Raw genomic sequence first — 26,587 nt, forward strand, 5'->3', positions numbered from 1 at the left:
TACTATAGATGGGGGAATGGAGGCACAGAGAGGTTAGTGCCCTGATTTGCAGAGGTGCCAAGCTCCAGCAGCTCCCATTGACTTCAGAAAGGTACAAGTGACCAAGGTCACAGAAGTTGTTTGTGGTAGATTTGGGAATAGAATATTAATTACTGAGATGGGTACTAGCATTAGAAAGAGTCCCTATCCTAGAGAGCTATCTTCTGTAATACTTGTCTGTACAGTGCCTAATGATAACTAGCTATTCTATAGTGATCTGAAATCACCTTACAAAGAAAGAAAGTATCATCCCAGTTTCATAACTGGGAAAACTGAGGCAGGGAGAGGCCATATGACTTTCCCCAGGTCATAAGGCCAGTGATAGAGCCGGGAAGGGAATCTCATTTTCCTAAATTCCAGTTCAGTGTTCTACCCACACTCCCTTCCCACCCCTCCCACCCCCCATTGTACCTAGCACAATAAGACTCTGAATCAAGAATCATAGACCTCAATGCTATCCTAATACACCTCTACCTCAGTATAATGCAACCCGATGTGTTGTAACATGGTAAAGCAGTGCTCCGGGGGGGCTGCGCACTCCGGTGGATCAAAGCAAGTTCAATATAACGTGGTTTCACCTATAACGCGGTAAGATTTTTTGGCTCCCGAGGAAAGCGTTATATCGAGGTAGAGGTGTACAAGTAGTAATGCTAGATCAAATCCATGCCGGTTGTTTCCTTTCCTTTTCCTCAAGCCACAAGGCCATCCTTGTGCTCTTCTAGGTCTGAAAATTGCCAAATTTAAATGAACTGTTCATCAACATGGTATCAAATTTCAACGTGGAAATCAGGCATGTCGCTGTAAATTTGCTACCATTAAAGTGTACTGTAATAGGAAATACCTGCAAAAGCATGATAGAAAAACAACATGAATTAGTCATGATCTTATCAAAAATATTTTATTTATGAAAGTAACAATTATACTATACCACCTATACTGGAAGTATGTTGAATAATTGCTAGAATAAATACAGGCAATTAATTCAATATCTTATAGAATGAGAGGATTTATTTGACATTTGAATGTTACTCAAGCTTTAACTTACAACATAAATAGTTAAAAGGCAAACTCAAGTTTTTTTTAAAAATGTTTCTTTTACTTGTTTTTAATACTGCTTGTTCTGTTTTGTAACCAACAAAGATCAACTCGTCAATCATGAACGTATTAGTATGACATTCAAGCAACCATGTATGTACCTTAACATAATCAGACAAGTAAGGTAGTGTGTGGCCCATTCATTCTACAGCAGAAAATATTCATGTCTGCATATAAAGGAAGGTGAACATGCTTCTAGGTTGTTAAAAATATATGCTGGTTTCTGCTTTGCCACAGTCCTTTTTAAGCCAGAATCCAAAAGGGCCTATATTTGTATGCAGCCAATGTTCTATCATTATATAGTATATTAAGGCTTAATGCTGCATTCCTTTGCCTAACGTCCTGGTTAGAATTTAGTCCTAGTTACTTTTCCAAAGCTTTCAAACCCAGTGCCTTAATTATATTTTCTAGCTCTTGAAATGAAGACCGGATGTCTTTCTGGAAGATAGGTTTTCGTCAGACACAAGTTATTGGGCTCTCTACAGGGGTAACTGAGTAAAATTGTATGGATTGATGGTTTCTTCTGGCCTTAAAAAAAAGATATATGGATGTCAGTTTAGAAGCCTTATTTAGGCACCCGGGTTTTGAAATTTTTGGCCATTTTTTGTCTTCAATGCATTTAATTTTTATCCTAAGAAAATGTGCACTCTCTGCCTGATCCTGAGCAGTGGTGAGCATCTGCAACGTTCATGGAAGTCAAAGAGTTGTGGGTGCTCAGCACGTCCTAAGATCAGAACCTGTAGGCCCAAATCCTTTTCCTATCAAAACCAATGGGAGTTTTGCCATTAACTTCAATGGCATCAAGAACAGGCCATTTTATACCCACGGCCATATGCCGAGACTGTCATGTTCTTTTTAGAGAATCAGAGTTCCCTCTTACAATGTCCTCCAATAAAATTGCACATATGTACCCCTTTGGCCTTTTTGTGCATACAAATATGTTTCTATTCAAAAACTGACAACAATGTTGGCCTTTTCCAATACAATTAAGTCAAAAGTTCAAGAGAACATTTAAATACTTTTCACAGAAATAACCATTCAGCAATTTAAAAAATGTAGAGACATTTTATTATTTTTGTTGTGAACAATAATATCAAAATCAACACGTTTTCACATTGTGGGAAGCTTTTTGCGGGGAGAAGAAGTGTGAATTCTTTCAAAACGTATTTAGAAGGATAGATAGAGCAAAATGTTGGGGAGGTGTTCTTTTGGCAGATAAGTAAAATATAAAATATGCAATTTTTTAAAAAAGTTGGTGTAAAAATACACACACACACAAATAAGACAATAATATAAAAATACAGCTCAGCCAATGGCCTCTTAAAATTTACCTTTGGCATTACATTTGTCAGCCTAACACAAAAAGACCCTTCCTATAAAACAAAAATATTCTAAAAAGTTCATAAATTAGGTTGCAAGATCCTTTGCTTGATTCACCAAACTCATTTCCTTCCTGTCCACCCACATAAGCATGACTAGTGAGGTATATAAAACGTAACACTGTCAGGCATATGCACAATTAAAAAAAGTGCATAAACAAAGAAGTCCTCCCATTTTCCTGTGAACAGGTGGAATCTTTTTTTTTCCTCCCTCAGAAAAAAACAATGGTGTGTTTTTACTTTGGCAGGATGAAAATGAACCATAGAAAAATGAATGTTTGAGTCCCAGCAGCAGTGATCCATTTCTCGTGGTGACATTAATTCAATGCCACAAATACTATCAAGTTGTTGGGTTGCTTTAAAATTTTCCGTGTAACGTTCTGCAGAAATATCATACATCAAGCACCATATCGTACTGTTGCCCTTTCTTCCGCCTGCCACATTTGGTGATAAGAACCAAATACAAAGTCAAAAGCATAACCCAGTAGCATGCATAGAGTACTGTACCAATGATGAGAACTGTCTGTTTTGAATCGGAAAATGACTTTTTGGATTCCTTGCATATAGTGAAAATCACACCGCCTAGAAGGATTGTAAACCAAACAGATACTGGAATAAGTCCTATGAAATTGACGACAATGGTTTTTCTTCCTGATGTGCCCCACCCTGCTTTGTTTATTGTGGCTATTGCGAACATCTTCGCTGGAAGTAAACTTGACATGTACAACACTGAGTAGAGTGACATGAACACCATGACAATGTTCCCCCTAAGGCAGCTGGCAAAGGAAGACTTTACAAGGCCCACTAACTGAACTGTCAACAAGAAAAGGAGGATGTTCCAGATTTTCCCCCGGTAGAAAAGCTGAATGACTGTGGCAATGAGGAAGAAAGGAAAAAATCCAGTGATTACAGCTTCGTAAGTCATCCACAAATGATGCTTGTGGAACCACATTGCATTATACAGCCACTCTCTAAAGTATGATTTACTCCAACGGGTCTGCTGGTTCAACCACCTTAGATATTCTATAGGTGTTTCAGTAAGGCACTTTGATCTAGCTGTGTACTTTGTGGCATAACCCAGACTCAGCACTCGGTTAGTTAGATGTCTGTCATCTCCAAAACTACACTGGGAGCCCATAAATTCTTGATTGTACCAATCTTCCACAAATTCATGCAGTAAGGAGTTCCTGTACATTCCCAAGGGTCCACTGATGCACTGTACACAGCCAAAATAGGACTGACAGGCTCGTTCTATGTTAAATGCCATCCAGTATCTCACGCTGCTGAGAAAGGAGATCCAGGAATCGTACTTGTTCAAAATCTGCAAGTAAAAGGAAATTTCAAAAATTAGCTCTAAAGAAACAGAAATATTTCTGGGTCAGAAATTAACACTCATGAAGTGAATGGCACTAACCAAAATATGGGACAATGACTTGTGGGAAGAGCTGTCCACCCTGACAATTCAGGAGAAACATCAAGAGTTCCCATTAAATCGCCAGCACTTTTAACCAAGGGTTAGACTATCAATTCCTACCAAGCTGAATTGGCTCTTCCAGAAGCCATGCTTCCTCACTTACAGTGACTGTTCAGAGTCCCTGTTCCACCAAAACTTCTCTCTCTTCTATCCAAAAACAACATGAACCTTCCCCTCACTCCCACAAAGAATCACCCTCCCGACTCATTGATCTTCCTTTCCAGCCCCATGTACTGACTCTTCCTCTGTGCCATTCTGCCCATTCCCATTAGCAGACCCAGAAAGACTCCTGGGGACACACTCCCTGTTGTACTCAGTTTCTGCTGTGTGTAACGGAGCAGAAATGCTGCTTAGGAACTATTCACTTCCCTCTATGAGCTCACACTGTCTCCCACCTCCTTAACTCTCATGCTCAGGGTAAGTGTAATGCCTGATTTGTTCTGAGCAGCGTGCAGCAGCAGGGAAGGTGGGAAGTAAGCTCAGACAGGGACTCAGGCCCAGACCCTCAAAGGTATTTAGGTGCCTAACTCCCAGGACCTGTGCCTCAGCTGTTAGCTGGCAGCAAGAGTAAAGATGTTTCTCCTTCATCCCATGTTAAAAGTCTACTGGGTGGAGAGGGAAACAACAAATTTTTACAAAACCTAAGACCAGTGGAACTGTTATTGTGAATTTTTTTTCATAAATCCCACCAGAAGCAATTGTTTTGAAAGAAATAAACATCCCTCTGCTGCATTTGCAACCCAAACATTGCAGCACTGAAAATGCACTAAGATGGGTGAACTTGAGTGCCTGGTATTAAATTGATATTGATAGAACAGGTATCACAAAATGATGATAATGAAGGGGACATGATAATACCGGGGTGCAAAATGTATAGGAATGACAGAGTAGGTTGTGCTGGTTGGGGAGTGGCACTATTTGTTAAAGAAAGCATAATCAAACAGTAATAATCTTAAATGAATCAAACAGTACCATAGTCTTTATGCATAGGAATTCCATGCTTGAATAATAAGAGTATAGTAATTTATACTACTGACCAGAAAGGGTAATTTCATAGAATATTAGGGTTGAAAGGGACCTCAGGAAGTCATCTAGTCAGACAGATTTTTACCCTAGTTCCCTAAATGGCCCTGTCAAGGATTAAATTTACAATCCTGGGTTTAACAGGTCAATGCTTAAACCACTGAGATATCCCTCCCTGACTATAAAATGCTCATGGAGATTAGAGATGCTACAAAAACAGAAAACTTGATAATAAGGGATTTAAACTATTTCCATATTGACTGGGAACATGGCACCTCAGGATGCGATGCAAAGATAAAATTTCCAGATACCATTAATGACTGCTTCTTGGAGAAGCTAGTCCAGGAACACACAAGGTGGGAGGCAGTTTTTGATTTAGTCCTGAATGACACACAGGATCTAGTCCAAGAGATGAATATAGCTGAACTGCTTGGTAATGGTGACCATAACATAATTAAATTTAATATCCTTGTAGGGAGGAAAATACCAAAGAAATCCATCATAATAGTATTTAACTTCAAAAAGTGCACTACACAAAAATAAGGAGGCTAGTAAATGAAAATTAAAAGGCACAGTCACAAGAGTGAAATGCCTGCAAGCTGCATGGAAGCTATTTAAAAAGATCATAAAAGACACTCATGTATGTATATACCAAATAAAAAAATACAGTAAAAGGACCAAAAAATGTCACAATGGCTAAACAACAGTGTAAAAGTGGCAGATAGAGGTATGCTTTAGAAATTGGAAGTCAAATCCTGTTGAGGAAAATAGAAAGAAATGGAAACTCTGGTAAATCAAGTGTAAAAGTATAATTAGATTGTCCAAAAAAGAATGTGAAGAGCAACTAGTAGAAGACACAAAAAGTAACATCAATTTTTTTAAGTACATTAGAGGCAGGAAGTCTGCCAAACAATTAGTGAGACCACTGGACAACTGAAGTGCTAAAGGAGCGTGCAAAGAAGACAAGACTGTTGCGGAGAAGCTAAATGAATTCTTTGCATCGGTCTTCACTGCAGAGGATGTGAGGGAGATTGCCACACCTGAGCCATTCTTTTTGGGTGAGTGATCTGAGGAACTGTCCCAAATTGAGGTTTCAAATAGAGGAGGTTTTGGAACAAATTGATAAATTAAAATGTCACCAGGACCAGAGAGTAATCACCCAAGAGTTTTGAAAGAACTGAAATATGAAACTACTAACCGTGAGATGTAACATATTGCTTAAAACAACCTGTTTCATATGCCTGGAGGATAGCTAATGGAGGATAGCTAATGTAACATCATTTTTTAAAACAGGCTCCAGAGGGAATCCTGACAATTACAGGCCACTAAGCCTAACTTCAGTACAAGGCAAATTGGTTGAAAGTATAGAAAATAACAGAATTATGATATGTTGGGGAAGATGCCTCACCCATCTATTTGAATTCTCTCAGGAGTCAACAAACGTGGATAAAGTTGATCCAATGGATATAGTGTACTTGATCTTTCAGAAAGTGTTTGATAAGGTCCCTCACAAAAGGCTCTTAAGCAAAGTAGGCAGTTATGGGGTAAGAGGGAAGGTCCTCTCATGGATCAATAACTGGTTAAAGGATAAGAAACAAAGGGCAGAAATAAATGGTCAGTCTTCACAGTAGAGAGAGGTAAATAGTGGGGTCCCCCAAGGATCTGTATTGGGGCTGCTGCTGTTCAACATATTCATAAATGATCTGGAAACAGAGGTAAAAAGTGAGGTTGCAAAGTTTGCAGACAATATAAAATTATTCAAGATAGTTAAGTCCAAAGCTAAGTGAGGAATTAGAAAGGTATGTCACAAAACTGGGTGCCTGGGCAACAAAATGGCAGATGAAATTCAGTGTTGATAAATGCAAAGTAATGCACATTGGAAAACATAATCCCAACTATACATACAAAATGATGGGGTCTAAATTAGCACAGAAAATACCAAAGTGCCACTATATAAATCCATCATACTTCCACACCTTGAATACTGTGTGCAGTTCTGGTCATCTCATCTCAAAAAAGATAAATTAGAATTGGAAAAAGTACAGAGAAGGGCAACAAAAATGATTGGGGTATGGAACAGCTTCCACGTGAGTGAGATTAGAAAGCTTGGGACTGTTCAGTTTAGAAAAGAGATGGCTAAGAGGGGATATGATAGAGGACGATAAAATCATGACTGGTGTGGAGAAAGTGAAAAGGGAAGTGTTATTTACTCCTTCTCATAACACAAGAACTATGGGTCACCCAATGAAATTAATATGCAGCAGGGTTAAAATAAACATGAGGAAGTACTTCTTCACACAAAACCGTCAATTGGTGGAACTCATTGCCAGGGGATGTTGTGAAGGTCAAAAAGTATAACAGGATTCAAAAAAGAAATAAGTTCCTTGAGGATAGTTCTGTCAATGGCTATAGTCAACATGGTCAGAGAAGCAACTCCATGCTCTGGGTGTCCCAGGGCCGCCCAGAGGGGGAGTCAAGTGGGGCAATTTGTCCCAGGCCCCGGGCCCCGCAGGAGCCCCCATGAGAGTTTTTCGGGGGCCCTGGAGCGGAGTCCTTCACTAACTCCGGAAAACTCTCATGGGGCCCAGGCCCCCAGAGCTTCTTCTGCTCCAGGTCTTCAGTGGCAATTCGGCGGCGGGGGGTCCTTCCACTCCAGGACCCGTCGCCGAAGTGCCCCGAAGATCCACAGTGGGGGGGGGTCCTTCCGCCCTGGGGTATCCCTAAACTTCTGACTGTCAGAAGCTGGGACTGGATGACAGGAGATGGATCACTTGATATATTACCCTGTTCTGTTCATTCCCTCTGTAGCATCTGGCACTGGCCACTACTGGGAGACAAGCTACTGGGGTAGCTGGACCATTTGTCTGAGCCAGTATGACTATTCTTATGATAATGTCAGAGAATGTGACTAGAAACAAAAGTGGAACTGACTTCAGTGATTTTCATTGTCCTAGTTCAGAGAAATACAAAAGTAAAACAGCATACAGAGTGAATACCTTATGGGATTTCAAAATTATTTTAATAATCAAAGTTGGAAATAGTAAAATAATGAATGGAGAGGAAGGGTGGCCTGTTGGCTAGGGTGCTAATGTAACAGTCAGGAGAGCCTGGTTCAGTTCCCTATTTTACCACAGACTTCCTGTGTAACTTTGGGCAAATCACTTTGGCCCAGATCCTCAAAGGCACTTAACTCCCATTGAAATCAGTTAGGTATGAGGATCTGGGCCTACCTCAGAGGGGTGTAGTGAGGTTAAATATATTATAAAGATTACAAGGTCCTTAGATACTATGGTAGTGATGAGTACCACCAGAGATAGAAAATCTCTTTGAAAATAAACAGGACTCTAAAATACACCTCTACCCCAATATAACGCTGTCCTCAGGAGCCAAAAAATCTTACTGTGTTATAGGTGAAACCGCATTATATCGAACTTGCTTTGATTGGCCGGAGTGTGCAGCCCCCCCCTTCCCCCCTGGAGCACTGCTTACTGCGTTATATCTGAATTCGTGTTATATCGGGTCACGTTATATCGGGATAGAGGGGAATTTTACTACAAAATTCCCAATTCCTTGTTTTAATTCAAGTCTGGGGATAATTTTGTTTTAGAAATATTTGCTGCTAATACTGTTCAGTTAATCTGAACTTCACCATATCCACCTGCACATCACCCCCAACTCCGCCAACCATTGGATCTTCCTCTAAAACCTTTACCATCTCCACCGATGAGGCTGGATCAAGCATTGTATCTGAATCACAAACCTATAAGTAACACAAAGAAAAAAAAGAAAAAATGGAATTAGTTAGGGAATATACTAGAGAAGAAAATTAAGACTGAATATAGTGACTCAGTTTACATATTATATGAAATGTAATAAAATCTGTTTGGAATTTGTATTGTTACTTCTATTAAGGGCATTTGATATCAGACAACTAGACTTATCGTTGAATGAAACAGAGCATTTGTCTGTGGTATAGTCACAAAGAATCTTCTATTTTCCATATTATCTGTATTTGTTCATTGGCACATTGGATCAGCTAATCTGAACAACAGAGATATTACTTGAGAGAGGGCGCCAAGAACCATATGAATCGAAACAAAACTTTTATGCGTGGTCTGCAGTTTCTTTGCTGAGCTTTGGCATAGGGAAACCGGATGTGTTTGGTGCACCCCGTTCAAAGTGTGTCCTATTCTCATAAGGGGGATCAATGAAGAGTTGACCCACAGATACTTCTATAAATTAGCTAGGAGTCTGGGAAGAACCCCAATAGAAGAGTTCAGCAATTCATGTGAAAGTATGTATTGTGGATTTCAGGGCAAATTCACTTTTCAGTTTAGTTGCATGTTACATTACAAATAATAGAGAGATTTGACATTTGATATGGAAACTATTTGGTATTTTCTCCAGTAGTAAAAAAAAGGAAAGGCTAAAAGCAGAGGTCACCAATATATAGAGATATTGGTACAGAAATGGATGACACTCAGGATGGCTCATTTTTTTGGTACCCAACTAAAAGATACCTAAAAGGGGTCTAACTTTCAGAGGGTGGATGCTCAGTGCTGTCTGAAAATCAGACCTGTTTAAAGTGTCTTAAGTTGGTCACCCTAAAAAGGAGATCAACCCATCGGCAGTCGATTTAGCCGGTCTAGTGAAGACCCGCCAGATCGCTCTCTAGTCAACTCCTGAACTCTACCCCCGACAAGAAAAGTAAGGTAAGGTTTCTCCTGTTGATCCCCCCCCCCCCATGGTGTAGACTCTGTGGTATTGACCTAAGGTACGTCGACTCCAGCTACTTTATTCACGTAGCTGGAATTGCGTAGCATAGGTCGACTTACTGTGGAAGTGTAGACATAGCCTAAGACACTCATCAGGCTTTTTGAGTCAATGCCATGAGTCAGTCAGAGCTCCAGTGGACAGGTGCTAAATAGACTTAGCAAGGGCTGGCAGCATCTCTGTGGGGAGGCACTTCCTTTTTCCCATTTTTCATAGATTCATAGATTCCAAGGCCAAAAGGAACTACTGTGCTAATGTAATGCAATCGCCTGTATAACACAGGCCATAAAACTTCCCCAAAAGAATTCCTAAAGCAGATCTTCTAGTAAAACATCCATCTTGATTTTAAAATAGTCAGTGATGAAGAATCTATTTAAACCCTTGGGAAATTGTTCCAGTGGTTAATTACTCTCACTGTTAAAAATGTACACCTTATTTCCAGTCTGAATTTGTCTAACTTCAACTTCCAGCCATTGGATCGTGTTAGACCTTTGTCTGCTAGACTGAAGAGCCCATTATTAAATATTTGTTTCCCATTTAGATATTTATAGCTATTAATACTTTTGGCCAGTTTCTTTAGAAGAAATACTTCACTACAGTTTTCCTGGACAGATATGAAACATCCCAGACCAGCAAAATAGGACATATGATGGCCTGATTCTTCACTGTGCTCCTTGTGCATCTATTTACATCCATGCAAAATGCTTTCAAATTAGAATAGCACTTTGCGCCCTGATTGCACTACACAAGGTATGAGACCAGGGAGGATCAGGCCCATCACTTGTAGGGAACAAACTAGTTTGATTTTTCTGAGGTGGGTTGGGAAAGGTGGTGATTTACATTTGTATTTATTTATTCTCTGCCCTCTCCATGAACTGTTCATGTACCTATAAAATCCTGCTAAGAAACTCCTTCCTGTAGTCCTTCAGTACCCACCTTCCCTGGCCTTTGAAGACCCCATGGTGTTGATCCAGCTACTCTGGTACACCTCTACTCCAATATAATGCTGTCCTTGGGAGCCAAAAGTCTTACCATGTTATAGGTGAAACCGTGTTATATCGAACTTGCTTTGATCCACCGGAGTGCGCAGCCCCGCCCTCCCGGAGCACTGCTTTACTGCGTTATATCCAAATTCATGTTATATCAGGTCACGTTATATTGGGTAGAGGTGTAGCTCCTTTGCAAGGCCCCAGATGACATGATGTTCAAATCTTGCACACTTCATCATGCAATGCATTCTGGAGTCACCCCAGAGTGTGAGCAACTAGAACACTGACCCTTCCAGAGCCCAGCAGAGAGGCTCCATAACTGATTGACCATCAAAAGAGGATTTTTAAAGGGGAAGCCCAGGGGAACTGACTTTGAGGTCCATAGGGAGGAAGGGGAGAGCCTCTAAAAAGCCTGAATTGCTTGGACAATCATCACAACTTCCCAGGGCTTAGTCAAAACCAAACCCTGAACCTTGCAAGGCTTATCCATTGCTAGTGGTGTTCAGTGACAAATAGTGGCCTGATCCTGCACACGTTACTCACCAGAGTAGTTTTAATTCATTTAAGGCAATAGGACCATTTCCAGGAGTGGGGAGTACTTCTGTGCATCTTGATCACAGAATCAGGCACAAAACACAGGAAAACTTGTACAGACTCCAGGACAGCTTGAGAGCAATCTGTCTTTGCAGCTTTGGAAATGGGGATAGAACTCTGCCTAATTCATTTTTAAGTGAACAGTGTCATTAAGGCTTTAAAGGCCAAATTGTGGTGAGTGAGGTAATGCAGCTGTAAAAGATGAAGCAAATGCTACTCCTGGCCTTCGCTGAAGAATTTCTCATCTGTATTTTCTCCATTTCCCTCTCTCTCCCCTTTTATTGAATAGTCCTGGCTACCTTTGAAGGCTTAAAGATGTCTCCTTTTTACAGACTCTGCTAATGCTTTGAGATATTCCTGAAGATATTCCCTAATACAGGGGTCAGCAACCTTCGGCACATGGCCCATCAGGGTAATCTGCTGATGGGCACGAGATACTTTGTTTACATTGCCAGTCCGCAGGCGCGCCCCCCCCTCCCCCCGCAGCTCCCAGTGGCCATGGTTCACAGTTCCTGGCCAATGGGAGCTAAGGGAAATGGCGTGGGCCGCAGGGACATGCTGGCCGTTGCTTCCCGCAGTTTCCATTGGCTGGGAATGGCGAACCACAGCCACTGGGAGCTGTGGGAGGCCATGCCTGCAGATGGTCAATGTTAACAAAATGTCTCGTGGCCCATCAGAGAGGATTACTCTGATGGGCCACGTGCCGAGGGTTGCCGACCCCTGCCCTAATCGGTTATTGCATGTTTGTATACAGGGCATCCATCTCAGCTTCTCCCAGAATCAAAAATTATCTCTGATCTCAATTTACATTGGCAAAGCAGGGATCTTCCAAAGTAGATCATTTTTTAAAAAATGTAACCATTTTGATAAGGGAGTAGTACTGTTCAGTATCAGGAAATGCCTCAGACGTCTCAAATAACAGTGCACAGATTTAGCATACTCACAGAAAGTCTAACCATTTTAAAAGGTTACAAAATATGCTTTCAACGGTCATGCTGTTTTCAAATAGACTGAAAGGAGCACTGTGTTCATAGCGGACTAGGATGGGCTAAAGCATGCTGCATGAAATATACAAAAGCTGCTTTATGTCAAGGTATGTTTGAATTGGCATTGGCCTAGTGTTTTAATACGTACCTGTACATAATCCACACTTCTCCCCAGCGCTTTGAATGCTGTGTACATTACTTCTCTTTTTCCACCCCATTTCTGCATGATGCAAATACTTTTGTTGGATAGGACTAGTTGAGTTACGTGTTGCATACTCTCTTTATGTGACTCCTCTGTCTCACCTGGACCCTTCTCGTGAAAGTTATTCCTCCATATATAAGTGACAGATTTGTCCCTGCCCATGATTTCACTAAAAATGTCCATCATGTAAATGTCATCTTCTGAGTTCCCATCAATGACCATGATAACTTTAATTCCAGGGTAGGTCAATCTTTTCACTGAAAGTAAACATTTTCTTAAGTAGTCAGGATCCTCTTGATAGGCAGCAATACAAAGGGCAACTGTTTTGTTCAACTTTATTGGAGTCTCAAGTGATCTTTTCATTTTCCTGTGTTCTAAAAAGGCAAATAGGCTTTGGATGATGAGATGTGATGCCAAAATAGCACCATAGAGTCCAAAAGAGAAATAGTAATTGTCTGTTTGGATAAACTGGTAGCCAACAATGTAAGCAGCTGTGATTCCGAGCAGGAGGGAGACCCCAAAGAGCGTGGTTCCAAGTATTCTCAGGATACATATAAATCTCTCACAATGCATCTGCAACAAAACCAGAAAAATAATTAATGTGATTGCTGTTTCCTGCTACAGAATGTAATCTGGGTAGTCTCATGGATAAAACACAAGACAGAGAATCAGGAGATATAGGATCTGTTTCTGTATCATCTTGGTCATGTTGCATCATCTCTGTGTTGCACTAATCCCCACTTGCAAAATGGAATGCCAATACTTCCTTATCTCATTGGAGTGTTAAAAATTTGTGAACATGTGTAAGGTCCTCCAAGATCCTCAGACAAAAGGTGCTATCTACATAAGAGTCTGATCCTAGAAACCTGGCCTTTCTGGATGAAACCTTAAGTGTAATAGTATTGAAGAGACTTTTAAAAAATAGATGTCTGGCTAATTATATATATATATATGGGTGAAATCCCGGCTCTATTGAAGTCCTGGGAATTTTTGCCATCAGCTTCAACGGGGTCAAGATTTTACCCATTGAAGTCAATGGCAAAATACCTATTGACTATAATATACAAAATACCCATCGACTGCAATATAGCTGGGATTTCACCCAATTCTGCAAAACTTCAGTTGATTCTGACAACTTTCTACATTCTTAGCTTAGCTGTCCCTGGTATCCCTTTTATTGAACTCCAGCTTATGCAAGATCTAACAAGTATGTAAGGTGATAAAATGGTGATAAATGGTATGTAAAAAGCTATGCAGGCAGGCAGGCAGATTAGCGGTATGGTATATTCCTGGATTTCTTTCAATCAAGTCAAACCAACCATTTTATGCAACAGCTTTCTTAAAACCAACATAAAACATGTAACATGATGTCTTCAAAGTCCTGATTCACATTCTTAACTTTAACTGCATGCTTTGAATTTCATGGGATTTAAAGACATGCTTGAGTGCTTTGCTGAATCAGGGCCTCTCTTTATATTTTGCTCTCTTTCCTTTTCCATTATTCACATTTTCCCTACTGTTATCAGCCAGCGTGTATGTTGATAATATTCCTCACACCGTCTGTTGGCCACAGCTGGACTTGGAACACCACCCTTTTACATCATAAATGCCTGCAGACCATCCCTTGAAATACAGGGGGAAATCGCTACTAAACTGTAGCGATGCAGCTGTACTCAGCTGTTTACATTTCAGTCTGCAAAGTTATAGCCATGGGGAAAAAATAAACCACAGAATTTTAGGCTGAGAAAATGCACTTCTTCCTTTTTTCTATTTTAAAGTGATGTATTTCAATATGGGAGGAAGGCCCTGAAATTTCCATTTGGAGCCAATAGTTAAGTAAGGAGCATAACCTGGACTCTATAACTAAAACTTGCTTGAATACCTAAAGCCAAATTCTGGCAGGTGCCATAGGTACACATCAGCAAATTTATGGCCAGCAGTAAGTCTATTGACTGTAAATCGACAGTCCCTATTCTGACCTGTCTGAAATGTTGCAGAGAAGATCACACTCAAAAAGCTTTCCATGACAGGAGTCTTAGAGAAGCGTTACAGAACATGACCATGAATGCCAAATGATTGGTGCATTAGAAATAAATGAATAAAATAAAATAATTGATCTCGTCTAGATTAGATGATCCTAAAGATCAGAATATGTGGTCCATGTGTTTATTCATCTTTCATATAACCAACTCCCTGACAGCTGAACTCAAAAGGTATTATGCCATCTTACACCTGGGCTGAATTTGTCTCAGTAACGACTCTTTTATAGCATGAACAACGAGGAGTCCTTGTGGCACCTTAAGAGACTAACAAATTTATTTGGGCATAAGCTTTTGTGGGCTAGAACCCACTTCATCAGATGCATGGAGTGGAAAATACAGGAGCAGGTATAAATACATGAAAGGATGGGAGCAGGGGCCAGACTGTGCTTACATTACAATAAAACTGAAGCAGTTATACATAACTAACTTGCTACAATACCGGTCATGTTACCATATTAATTCTCTCTTCTATGAAATATATCTGCACAAAAATGTTGAGTTCTGTGTGGTTATGTTTCTAGCATAACTTCCCCTCACAATATTTTCACGAGATCAAGAAATGGGTTTCTGGACCTGATAAAACAGCAATTTTATTTTATTTTTTTCATCAAAAACAATCTAAACTAAATTAATATATAGTATATAGATTAATATATAAATATAATCCCTGGCTACAAAACTAATGCATACTTTGACCTAAATTTGTGGCTTTAGTGAACTCTCTTTCCCCTTTTATACATATAAACTAGGGTTTGACAATTAGACTTTTAACTGACTGACTGTCTGGGAGAGTCTGGAAAAAGCTGTTCAAGGAACGTTCTCAAGCTTTAGCATGTGGACTGTTGATGTTTTGCCCAGTAGACCTGATCTTTATCGGTTTGAATATACACAAAGAGAGAGGAGCCAAAAAACCTCCACCCTGCTTTAAACATTTTGCCAAGGATCTTACAGGAAATTCACATTTTTACATGTCTGGGGCCAAAAAAGAGAGCTGAGTAGGCGATTGCTATATCAGAGACTTTTAAGGCCAACGGGAACTATTATGAACATAGTCTGACCTCCTGCGTAACTCTTAGCCACATCCTTAATCACACTTTGAACATGATTAAAGCATAACTTTAATAACTCTAATAACTATCAGAGAAACCAAAGACCTCAGTCAGGCATGTGTTATTCCAATTTTACACTGATGTAACTCCATTGCTGAATCAGGCCTGAGGTGGCAAGAATATAGTGAAGACTAAATGCCTAGTTTAAGGGGGAGGGATACCTCAGTGGTTTGAGCATTGGCCTGCTAAACCCAGAGTTGTGAGTTCAATCCTTGAGAGGGTCACATAGAGATGGGGGGCAAAAATCAGTACTTAGTCCTGCTAGCAAAGGAAGGGGGCTTGAATTGATGACCTTTCAAGGTCCCTTCTAGCTCTAGGAGATTGGCATATCTCCTATTAACTTTTCAGATCAGGTTTTTTTTCAGTGACTTCTTTAATACCCCTTTCTAAATTATGTCCTTAGACCTAAATCCTGCAGACCACCATTAACTTCAAAGGGTGTTCTGCCCAAATAAGACTGTTCAAAAGTGTCCAGATTTGGCCCTTTGTTTTGAATGAATAAAACAGAAATTCCAGCCCTGATCCAGCTCCCGTTGAAGTCACTTGGGGCTTTGCCATTGACTTCAAAGAGAACAAGATCAGATCTATAAATACATGTATAAATTACTAAGCTCGTTAAGGGCTTCATCCAGAGCCTGATGAAGTCAGAGAGAATCTTTGACTTCAGTGGGGTTTGGATCAGGCTCTGTGAGTGAAATCTTGTTGCCCATATAATGGGACCATGGCCCAAATCCTCAAGATATATAGGCAATGGAAGGTAGGAGCCTAAATATATTTGAGGAACTGGGCCCAACTGCCTAATCATGCACCATTAAAATAAGTGGGTGCATCTACACAGCCTGCAGAGAGGCGAGGCTTCCAGCCCGGCTCAACAGACTTGGACTAGCAGGGTTTGCCCTAACGCTCTAAAAATAGGGCTGTAGGCAGCACTTTGAAGTTGCAGCTTAGACTTGGGGCTGGGGCTCTGAAGCCTAAGGAATGGGTGGGCTTGTATTTAGCTGTGGCTCTGAGTTCCTTTCCCAGATCCGAGGAAGAGCTCCATGTAGCGGATAGTGGGCCCACTCACCAACAGACGTTGGTCCAATACAAAATATGACCTCCCCCACCTTGTTCCTCTAATATCCTGGGCCCAAAACAGCTACAACAACACTGCGAATCTCCAGCATAATGTCTGTTTACATTAGCATGATGGTGTAAAGGTGCATGAAAAGTAGCGTTTCTCACCACTGCTGAGATTAAACAGATCTTACTCTACACTAGCCTGGCAGTGTTAACTGAAACCTGCAATTCTATAGGGCTTTTCATAAAAGCTTCTGGATAAGAATGTTTGAACGACTATAGAAAATGGAGCTGTGGCATCTATTTTATAATGAAGGCCCATGTTGTGCCATCTTTACTCATGTTGTATAGTACGTTAGGTTCTGAATCGGGAAAACACTTCAATATGTGTTTAAGTTCATCCATATCCAGGAAAACACTTAACTCTCAATGAGAGTTAGGCATTTACTTGCATGTCCTTAAGTGCTTTCTTGGCTAGGGATACTTTCCTGACTCAGGGCCTTACTCACCAAGTTATGCCATTGAAATTGATGGGACTAGTTGTGGCATAAGATAATGTTCCTCTTGAGTGAGGCTGGCACAGTGTGGCCCTGAGAGTGTAAACCACTTTCCATAGACATGGAGGGATATTCCTCTCAGAGACCAATAGGAGCTGCAAAGGATCAGTGCATTTGAAAAATGAAATGGCCAGAAATGAGTAGGGCCCTACCACATTCTGGGTCCATTTGATCAATTTCACAGTCATAAGATTTTAGAAATCATAAATTTCATGATTTCAGCTATTTAAATCTGAAATTTCACGGTGTTGTAATTTTAGGGGTCCTGACTATAAGTTTGGGTTGAAAGGTTATTGTAGGGATGGTTGTGATACTGCTACCCTTACTTCTGTGCTACCAGGGCATTGCCTTCATAGCTAGGCAGACAGAGAGCAGCAGCTGCTGGCCAGGAGCCCAGCTCTGAAGGCAGCACCATCGCCGGCAGCAGAGCAGAAGTAAGGATGCCCTGGTATGGTATTTCCACCCTTACTTCTGTTCTGCTGCCTGCAGACTTAGGCCCTCAGTCAGGAGCCGTCACTATCCATCCACCCAGCTCTGAAGGCAGCAGCGCAGAAGTAAGGATGACATGGTATGGTATTGCCACTCTTACTTTTGCAGTGCTGCTGGCAGGGCACTGCCTTCAGAGCTGGGTGCCTGGCCAACAGCTTTCGCTCTCCAGCTGCCCAGTTCTGAAGGAAGTGCAGAAGTAAAGGTGGCAATACTGTGACCCCCCCGCCCCAAAATAACTTTGCGACACCTCCCTTCCCCGCAACTCCCTTTTGGGTCAGGCCCCTTGATTTGAGAAACGCTGGTCTCCCCTTTGAAATCTGTATAGTATGGGGTAAAAAACACACAAAAGACCAGATTTCACAGGGGGAGACCAGATTTCATAGTCTGTGATGTGTTTTTCATGGCCAAAAATTTGGTAGGGCCCTAGAAATGAGAGTTCAACCTAATAAATAGATAGAGAGAATAATAAATAGAATTGGGGAACAAAATACCACAAAAATAACACATATTGGTATAGGAACACTTCAGCATTCACTACCATAGACCCCTTGCACATTTATGTAGCTGTTTCTCAAGTAGTGAAAGCCTTTAGGTGGTCCTTTCCATCTGCTAATATGGGATTTGGAACTGGTGACTAACAGGGGTCAAATTAAAGTCAGACTTGTTTGCAACACATGGGATGTAGCTCACTACATCAGCTGTTTAAGACGAGGTCCCTAATGTGCAATGCGCACACAGCTTTTCAGAGGAAACCCTGAGCCACTTTTTCCCCAGAAAGATTGAAAACAAGAAGCGTAAGATGTAGTCACAAATACAAAAGAAACTACATGGGGGTTATGTTGGTTTTTTTTTAATCACTTATCGGTTTCAAATTTTCTGGGATAAACTTTAAAAAAGGAGGATTAACGTTACAGTATGATAATGATACTATTAGGAATGGTTGTAATTGGGTTTTGAGCAGAATACTCATGCGGGAGAGAGAGTTCAGGTGCTTTGGAATTTAAAGTTTGGTCAAAATGTGGATCTGAACATCAAATAAGATTACAAATACTTCAGGCTATACTATTCCATTGCTTTTTCTGATGAACACCACTGAAATAGTTAAACCTCTGTAATACAAAATGGCCCTGATCTAGGGACATAGCTTAAAATTAAACTCTCTTGGGTACGTCCAGACTAACCCACCGAATCGGCGGGTAGCGATCGATTTTGCAGGGATCGATATATCACGTCTCATCTAGACTCGATATATCGATCCCCGAACGCGCTCCCGTCGACTCCGGAACTCCACCGGAGCGAGTGGTGGTAGCAGAGTTGACAGGGGAGCCACGGACGTCGATCCCGAGCGGTGAGGACGAGAGGTAAGTCGGGATAAGATACTTCGACTTCAGCTACGGTATTCCCGTAGCTGAAGTTGCGTATCTTACCTCGACACTGCCCCCCAGTGTGGACCAGGCCTTTATAAAGCAGAGTCATTTCCAGTTTTGCCCTAGTAAAAATGTATCCAAGTTGTATGATACTTTTTAACCTTTACAACTATATTCTACTGAATAATTAACCACACAATTTAGTTTCCCATGTGTACAGGAAGGATAATGATACTGAGTAAAGCATTAAAGTGTTTTGAGATCTACTGATGAACAGTTCTATATAAGAGCTTAGGATCTGATTTGTATCCCTTCGAGTGTCTTTCATTATCCAACAGTTTTGTAATTTAATCTCTCTCTCTCTTCCCCCTCCACCCACCATATATCAGTCCAAACCTTGCTCAGCTTACCCACATGAGTAATTCAATTGGTTTGAATGTCATTATTCAGATGATTATCAAGCCCTACAGCAGGGCCGTGGGAGGGGCAAGAGGGGCAATTTGCCGCAGGGGCCCCCACAAAAGCCCCCATAAAAGTTTTTGGGTCTTTCGCGGCAGGTCCTTCAGTGCCGCCAAACACGGAGCGAGTGAAGGACCCGCTGCCGAAGACCCGAAGCTTCTTCCGCTCTGGGTCTTCAGTGGCCGGGGTCCTTCACTCGCTCCGGCACCCACTGCCGAAGTGCCCCGAAGACCCAGAGCAGAAAGACCCCCACTGCCAAAGACCCCAGGCCCCCTGAATCCTCTGGGCGGCCCTGTCCTACAGTCCTCACTCAGGCTAATATTCCTGTTGATATCAATGAGATATGATCACTAAAGGTTTTGGGATCAAGTCCAATATAAAATGTCTCACACACATATCAGTATATAAACAGATCTCCCACTGACGTCAGCGAGAGTTGTATGCATACAGCCAAGGGAAGAATTTAGTTAGCCCTTTATAAGCCAAAGCTTGATTTCCTTACCCATGTGACTAGCTGGTTTTGGCTTCAGTAAAACAACTAGGTCTGGCCAGCGTGTATGTGGGTGTCCATAAGAAAGTATATACACAGATTAATATATGCTGTAATGTATATATACACAAACGTCAACATATACACATATAGTGCAAATGTTAACTGATTATTATGAATTGGCATCCAACTTAAAGAAATTTAGATGTATTTTGGCAGCAAAATAAATATTTCAACTTTGAAGTACAAATAATTCCATAAAATATGAATTATAAGCATAAAATAACTGTCCACATTCCCTCTTCCAGTTTACAGCTGGCAGAGGGGAAACAAAAGTTATGTTATATCTGCACATTTTTATATTAACAGAGTTACCATATCTGTTGTTTAGAGTTATTTGTCACTTCCAGATTTTACATACCATTTATCTTCTCGAAGGGGTTCACATAAGACTAAAGTTAAGTCTGGTTTTAGGTGAGAGAACAGGATAGCATATCAGAATTAATGACAACAAACTGTGCCTGCCTTTAGAAGTTTTTGAATACTGGACCAAGGATCTTCTTTTTCTACTCACTGCTCCTCCAAAAGTATTCTCTTATGAGCCTTAGCAAGGCCTCTATTGTTTGTTAGTTTTGTCCCAGATGTAAACAATGGTGACAAACTCATAGGGTTATGCAAAGGTAAGCCATGCTTGTACAAAAAATTCTGTTTCATCAATCATTTCCAGTTTACCTGTCGTGCAGTTTAGGTAAGTATTTGGAATTAAACATTTCAGTGGATCTCAAACTGCGGGCTGGGACCCCAACGTGGGTTGGGACCCAATTTTAATGGGGTCACCAGGGCTGGCTTTAGACTGTCTGCTTGAGCCCCACTGCCCGGGGTGACTGAGGGCTTCAAGGGGCTCAGGTTACAGGCCCCCTGCCTGGGACTGAAGCCCTTGGGCTTTGGCTTTGATGTTCCCAAGGTGATGTGGCTCAGGCTTTGCCCTTTGCCACTCCCCCCTCCCCCCCAGGGAAGTGGGACTTGAGTGAGTTCAGGCTTCAGTCTGCCCTTCTGGGATCATTTAGGGGGTTGCAGTGCAACGAAGTTTGAGAACCCCTGAACTACTTACATAGTAGTAATGCATGTTATCCACCTTAAATAATTTTGATTGGTGTTTATCTCTTAATGATCTTGTAATTTATTTACTGCTCATTCATAGATCATAGGCCATATCCTGTTGGACTGACTTATGTGAGTTGTCCCATAACCTTCAACACAGGAATCATTTGGCCCTGTGTATATAAATCTAGGGGAAGAGACAAAATAATTTGCTTGGTCCAATGCCATAAATACGTACGGCCAAATTCTCTGCTAGTGTGTGAAATTCCATTGAAGTCAGTGGTGCTGTATCCTTGTGCACTAGCAGAGAATTTGGCCCATGGTATATGGCCATGTGTGTAAGAAGATTTACAAGCTTGGCATGAAATCCTGGCTCCACAGAAGTCAATGACCAATTGACTTCATTGTGCCTAAGCTTTTACCCATGACTCTTTAATATTACAGTACTTTAATATATAGTGTTTGAAGGAGAGATGCTAGCTTGAAACTAATAATTTAATATTAATATTGTCATTTTTAAGTGCTCAAAGCCCCAAAAGACTCAGGCCTTGGCTACACTTGCAAATTTGCAGCGCTGCAGCAGGGTGTGAAAACACACCCTCTCCAGCGCTGCAAATTGCGGCGCTGCAAAGCGCCAGTGTGGTCAAAGCCCCAGCGCTGGGAGCGCGGCTCCCAGCGCTGTACGTTATTCCCCACAGGGAGGTGGAGTACGGACAGCGCTGGGAGAGCTCTCTCCCAGCGCTGGCACTTTGACTACACTTAGCACTTCAAAGCGCTGCCGCGGCAGCGCTTTGAAGTGCAAGTGTAGCCAAAGCCTCAGAACTGGATCCTGCAAACTCTTATGCCTGTTGAGTTGCATGAGAAGTCCCATTCAATGTAATGAAATGGTGTCCCTAGCCTCTGTTTGCCAGAAGCTGGGACTGGGTGACAGGGCATGGAGCACTTGATGATAACCTGTTCTGTTCATTCCCTTTGGGGCACCTGCCATTGGCCAGTGTCAGAGGACAGGATACTGGACTTGATGGACCTTTGGTCTGACCCAGTATGGCCGTTCTTATGTTCTAATGAGATTACTCATACAAGTATGTGTGTGCAGTCACACACAACTGCAATAATGTACCAGTTTCCCTGGAACAAATACTGAGGCAGTCATGCTGTATGCCTCAATGTGTACTAGTGAAAACGTTTGTTTTCATTTTAAAAACTGTGATACACCTCTACCTCGATATAATGCGACCCGATGTAACACGAATTCGGATATAATGCGGTAAAGCAGTGCTCGGGGGGCGGGGGCGGGCTGCGCACTCCAGTGGATCAAAGCAAGTTCGATATAACATGGTTTCTCCTATAACACAGTAAGATTTTTTGGCTCCCGAGGACAGCGTTATATCGAGGTAGAGGTGTATGTATGAATATTTTAAAGTAAGCAAACATTAAGAGTTTGTACAGCTTCTACCAATGTGTGTTAAGGAAACTTTTGACCTCTTCTATCTCGTCAGTGGAAGACGAACTGAAATTTGGAACTCGGTTCTCTGTTATTTTAGATGGAGCATCTGCACAATACATGAAATTAAATTCAAAATAAAATTAACATCACACTTTCATGTCAGGAGCGATGTAGGAACATTAATCCATAATGACAGCCACATCAGCATGTTGCTTTCTGTTGTCTGCGCGGTTCTGAAGTGTGCTGCCGTTGGAATGCATGGGGCAGATTGTGATCTCTCTTGCACTGGGCAAATATGCAGCAGCTCCGTTGAAGGCGATAGAGGCTAATCGGGATAAGGGAGATCACAATCTGGATCCTGGGCTGGTCTCCCCCAAGCAGCAAACCCTTTAAGCAAGGGAAGCTGGGTGCTCGTTGCACAATGCTCCAGGGCTCTTTGTCAGCGAGCAGCTTCACTTCCTAAAGCGGCACGTGCCAAAGCCTCCCAACGCCTCTCCTCCAAGAAACGACTGAGCGAAGGAGCCCTAGGCTCAGACCGCCACTTCCTGGGGAACCCCCTGCCCGCAGGCATTAGCCAATCAGGGGGAGGCGCGCTCTTGCATCACAGGGGGCGGCCCCTCATGCAGTGACCTCAAAGGTATTCCCCGCTCTGCCACGTGGGTTGCAGCTTGGAAATGTCCTCCCCGGCGGGACTGGCTTGGCGGCGGCTGGCTGGAGCAGCGGGCACGGCCCGGGAGCGGAGCTCGGCGCAGGCGTGTCTTGACCCCGTGCAGCAGCAGCCGCCGCGGCTCCCCCTGCCCTGCCGCCTGTGCTCCGTGCACAGGTACGTACCCCAGGCTGGGGTGCTCCGCAGCTCCTGCGCCGGAGAGACCCGCCTCCCGCGGGCGCTGAGCCATCGCCGGCAGTGGGACGCGCTCCCGCAGCACCGTGACAGCTGGACCCCCGCGTAACCTGACACTGCGGTCTCTCCCCGGCACCCTTCCGCTCAGCACCCACCGCTCGCCCCCTCCCACTCGGCTGCTTGGGCCAGATCCGCCCTCCTGCTCCCCGGGATGCTTTGTGTGTGTGTGTGGGGGGGGGTTCCTCTTGGGGGTGGGGGCACAACGAAGGGATGTCGCTTCAGTGGTGGGGCTCGGCAGCCCACCTGCCAATCAATCAGCCTGTCCCCCGATTTGCTCTTACAGCACGTGCCTAGCTCGCTGGCTGCCATGCCACGTATCTCCCCCCAACCACACACACGCGCGAACCCATCCACACTGGCGTGGTTAGCAGGACTTGTGACCGTTTGCATCGGAGCCCAGCAGGGCTGCTCCAAGTTACACTCCCCTCTTCAGCCTATGCAGCAACCGGACGCCTTAGGGGAGGTGCTAAAAAGTTTTCCTAGTAGTGGTAGGTTCCCCCTCTTCCCCCACCCCCGCCTCTAGACTCCCCCCCGCCCCCAGGGATCTCTCTCCCCACTTTGTACTTCAGCGAGACATCTTGATCGCGTTTGCGCTCTCTGAGGTGGGGCTATAGGACAACCCCCTCCTCCCCCCAGCCTTCCTGCAGCCCCATCCCTGCCTCTGCTCCTGTCACGTCCCCCATCCCCTGAACGCACAGCGGAGAGGGAGGGGATCACGGTCATGTTTGCACAAGTGTATAAATGACTACACTGTGTGCAATCCAAAAACCCAGCAGCAGGCTGGATATGGTGCGTGTGGAGAGTCCAGGCGGCTCCAGTCCCAACGCACCTTTGCAGGTTAGGTGAAATAAGAACTTTCCAACCATGGCCCGCATTTCCCGCTGATAAATTGCGTGAGTTCGACAAGCTCGAAAGCATTTTTTTTAGGCGAGAAGTTAGTGTAAAAAAATGCACCAAGGCACTCTGCATTCCACTTTATTGCCAGAATAGGTGTGCATGGGGGAGGGTAAATATGCCCCAAATTCCATTCAGACGCATATAAATCTATCTCAGTCTTTGCAACAACATTAATTGGAAGTTGAAAATGGTTTGTTCCTCTTTAGATGAAATAAATATAAATCACGTACCTTGTTTGTCCTTTGCTCATAAAGGGTCCTCGGCTTGCTGGGTGGTCTTGTATTTTGTAGCTCCCGCGGAACAGTTTCCAGTACTGAGGTAATAGATCAAATCGCGCGTCTCAAGGATTGAGCATCAAGGAGAAATACAAATAATCATTGGAAATTATTCACTCGCCCTCATTTCTCTCCCACGTGTTTTCCCTCCCTCCCCCCCTTTGCCTTTCTCTGCTTCAGTTTCTAGCTCAAAAGTTTCTCTCTTAAACAAACTAACAAAAAACCGCTTCGAAATAATAAACGTGAGGCTCGTTTCTGGCGCTGGAGCGGACGGTCCTGTTTGAAACGCCAGTCGCCAGGAGCCTGGAGACGTTGCAGGCTCTGAAAGTTGCGAGATGGGCAGCATCAATATTAGAAAGTCTCTTTGGTGATGCCTCGCAGCTCGAGCGCCTGGGTCAGTGAGGCGCAGCAGCGGGCGGGTAATATTTTCCAGACGTCTTGACTTTTTTCTTTCCTGCTGTTGCTTTTCTGCCTCCTCCACGTTATGGGGTCTTCTAACAAGTGAGACTTGGAGGTTGTTTTAATAGGGCGGAGGATGGGGACAGGGAGGAGGAAGGGAGGTCCTGGGGGGGTGGGGGTGGGGAGCGGGAGGAAGAACTGCCCATTCAGACTAAGTTGGGTCTAGAACCAGTTCAACTGAGTTGAATTCAATTAGCCTAATTGCAAACATTTGCAGAAAAATGCAATACACATATGTTGTCACCACCTGATTTCCTCTTCATGTACAGCCGTTCGGAAAGCAGAGCCTGGCTTTTAAAATCCCTTGAGCTGTACTTGTGTGCCTGGGGTGCAGAAGTTTCTCCTGCAACCATACTTCACACAGTACATTTCTTATAAGTGAATTGCGTCTATGGATTTATGAATTAGTGTTCTTTCCTTGATATGAATTAACTTCAGTTTCTTGATCTATCCTAGCTTCCAGGATTTCCTCACACACTCACTTTCTCTCCAACTACTGGCACTAAGAAATAACACTGAACCTCCCCACTAGCATGACTGACTTCTGCAGATGCAGTTTCCAGAAACTCGGAAATAAACCGTATTGTCTCAAATTCTCATACGCGTTTTGCCCAAGAAACTTTTATACTGATCTCTCTCTCTCCCTCTCTCCGTCTATACATGTATTGTAAACTTGCAGTTAACCACGTGAATAGATTATTATAGTTAACTGCAACCCTTCCATCAGCTTCCAGAGTCACAGTGCCCTGTAAATATTATTAGCTCTGATATAGGAGATCGTTATCTTTATGTCCCTTTGCTACTTCATTGTAAATTTTCTCAGATCCGGATAGCATTTTTTCCTGGGGAAGCCTGGAAGTTATTACAAAGGACGTCCACTAGGTGGCACTGTTTAGGAAATAATAAGAGGTAAGATATACGTGCTGAGTGGAGAATCACAGCAGCCAGCCCTAACTAGTTTGTTAAAATAGACACGGTAAACGTGGGTGAACACATATATACACACAGTCTAACAGATACTGGTGTACATTTAACAACTGTATCTTTTGAGGGCAGGGATCATTTTAATTTTTATCTTCTGCCATGCTGTTTTCTTTAGTCTTAATAAGGTAGTTACTGTGCTAGACATTCTTTTAAGTCTGCAGACCTGGTCATGTTTAATCACAGTTGTGAAACATGATTGTGACTCTTCACTGAGTTATTATCACACAGTTCATATTTGCTAGTATGGGAGAGAAACAATGAAGCATTCTCTAATCATGCTAGGAAACTGTTTAAAGTCTGGTGGGAATGTTGAAAAGCCAAGAGTAATCCTGGGCTACCCAGTTTACCCTTTGCTCCCATGGCTCATGAAGCCATATTCCGGCCACCTCAGCAGCAC

General features: G+C 42.7%; 1 protein-coding gene across 2 annotated transcripts; it reads right to left on the reverse strand.

The window, feature by feature from the left end:
• Nucleotides 1-1,015: 1,015 nt before the first annotated feature.
• On the reverse strand, nt 1,016-24,868 carry HAS2 (hyaluronan synthase 2). 2 transcript variants are annotated; one of them, XM_039521261.1, is made up of 4 exons: nt 24,703-24,868; nt 12,501-13,127; nt 8,669-8,770; nt 1,016-3,834 (listed from the first exon to the last, which is right to left on the reverse strand). In XM_039521261.1, exons 2-4 carry the CDS (start codon nt 13,125-13,127, stop codon nt 2,905-2,907), a joined length of 1,659 nt encoding a protein of 552 aa, XP_039377195.1. In that variant the 5' UTR covers nt 24,703-24,868; the 3' UTR covers nt 1,016-2,904. The 2 variants fall into 2 exon arrangements, with proteins under 2 accessions (XP_039377195.1, XP_039377194.1); XM_039521260.1 differs by lacking the exon at nt 24,703-24,868 and adding an exon at nt 22,827-23,179.
• Nucleotides 24,869-26,587: the final 1,719 nt, after the last annotated feature.

The sequence above is a fragment of the Mauremys reevesii genome, linkage group 2 (genome assembly GCF_016161935.1).
Source record: "Mauremys reevesii isolate NIE-2019 linkage group 2, ASM1616193v1, whole genome shotgun sequence".
NCBI lineage: Eukaryota > Metazoa > Chordata > Testudines > Geoemydidae > Mauremys > Mauremys reevesii.

Excerpts from the sequence above, each read along its gene's own strand:
- HAS2 (XM_039521260.1), bottom strand. Across the intron at positions 8,771-12,500 it reads GAAGTGTGGATTATGTACAG|GTTTGTGATTCAGATACAAT; the intron begins GTACGTATTAAA and ends TGTTACTTATAG. Across the intron at positions 3,835-8,668 it reads GAGTTGGGGGTGATGTGCAG|ATTTTGAACAAGTACGATTC; the intron begins GTGGATATGGTG and ends TTTTACTTGCAG.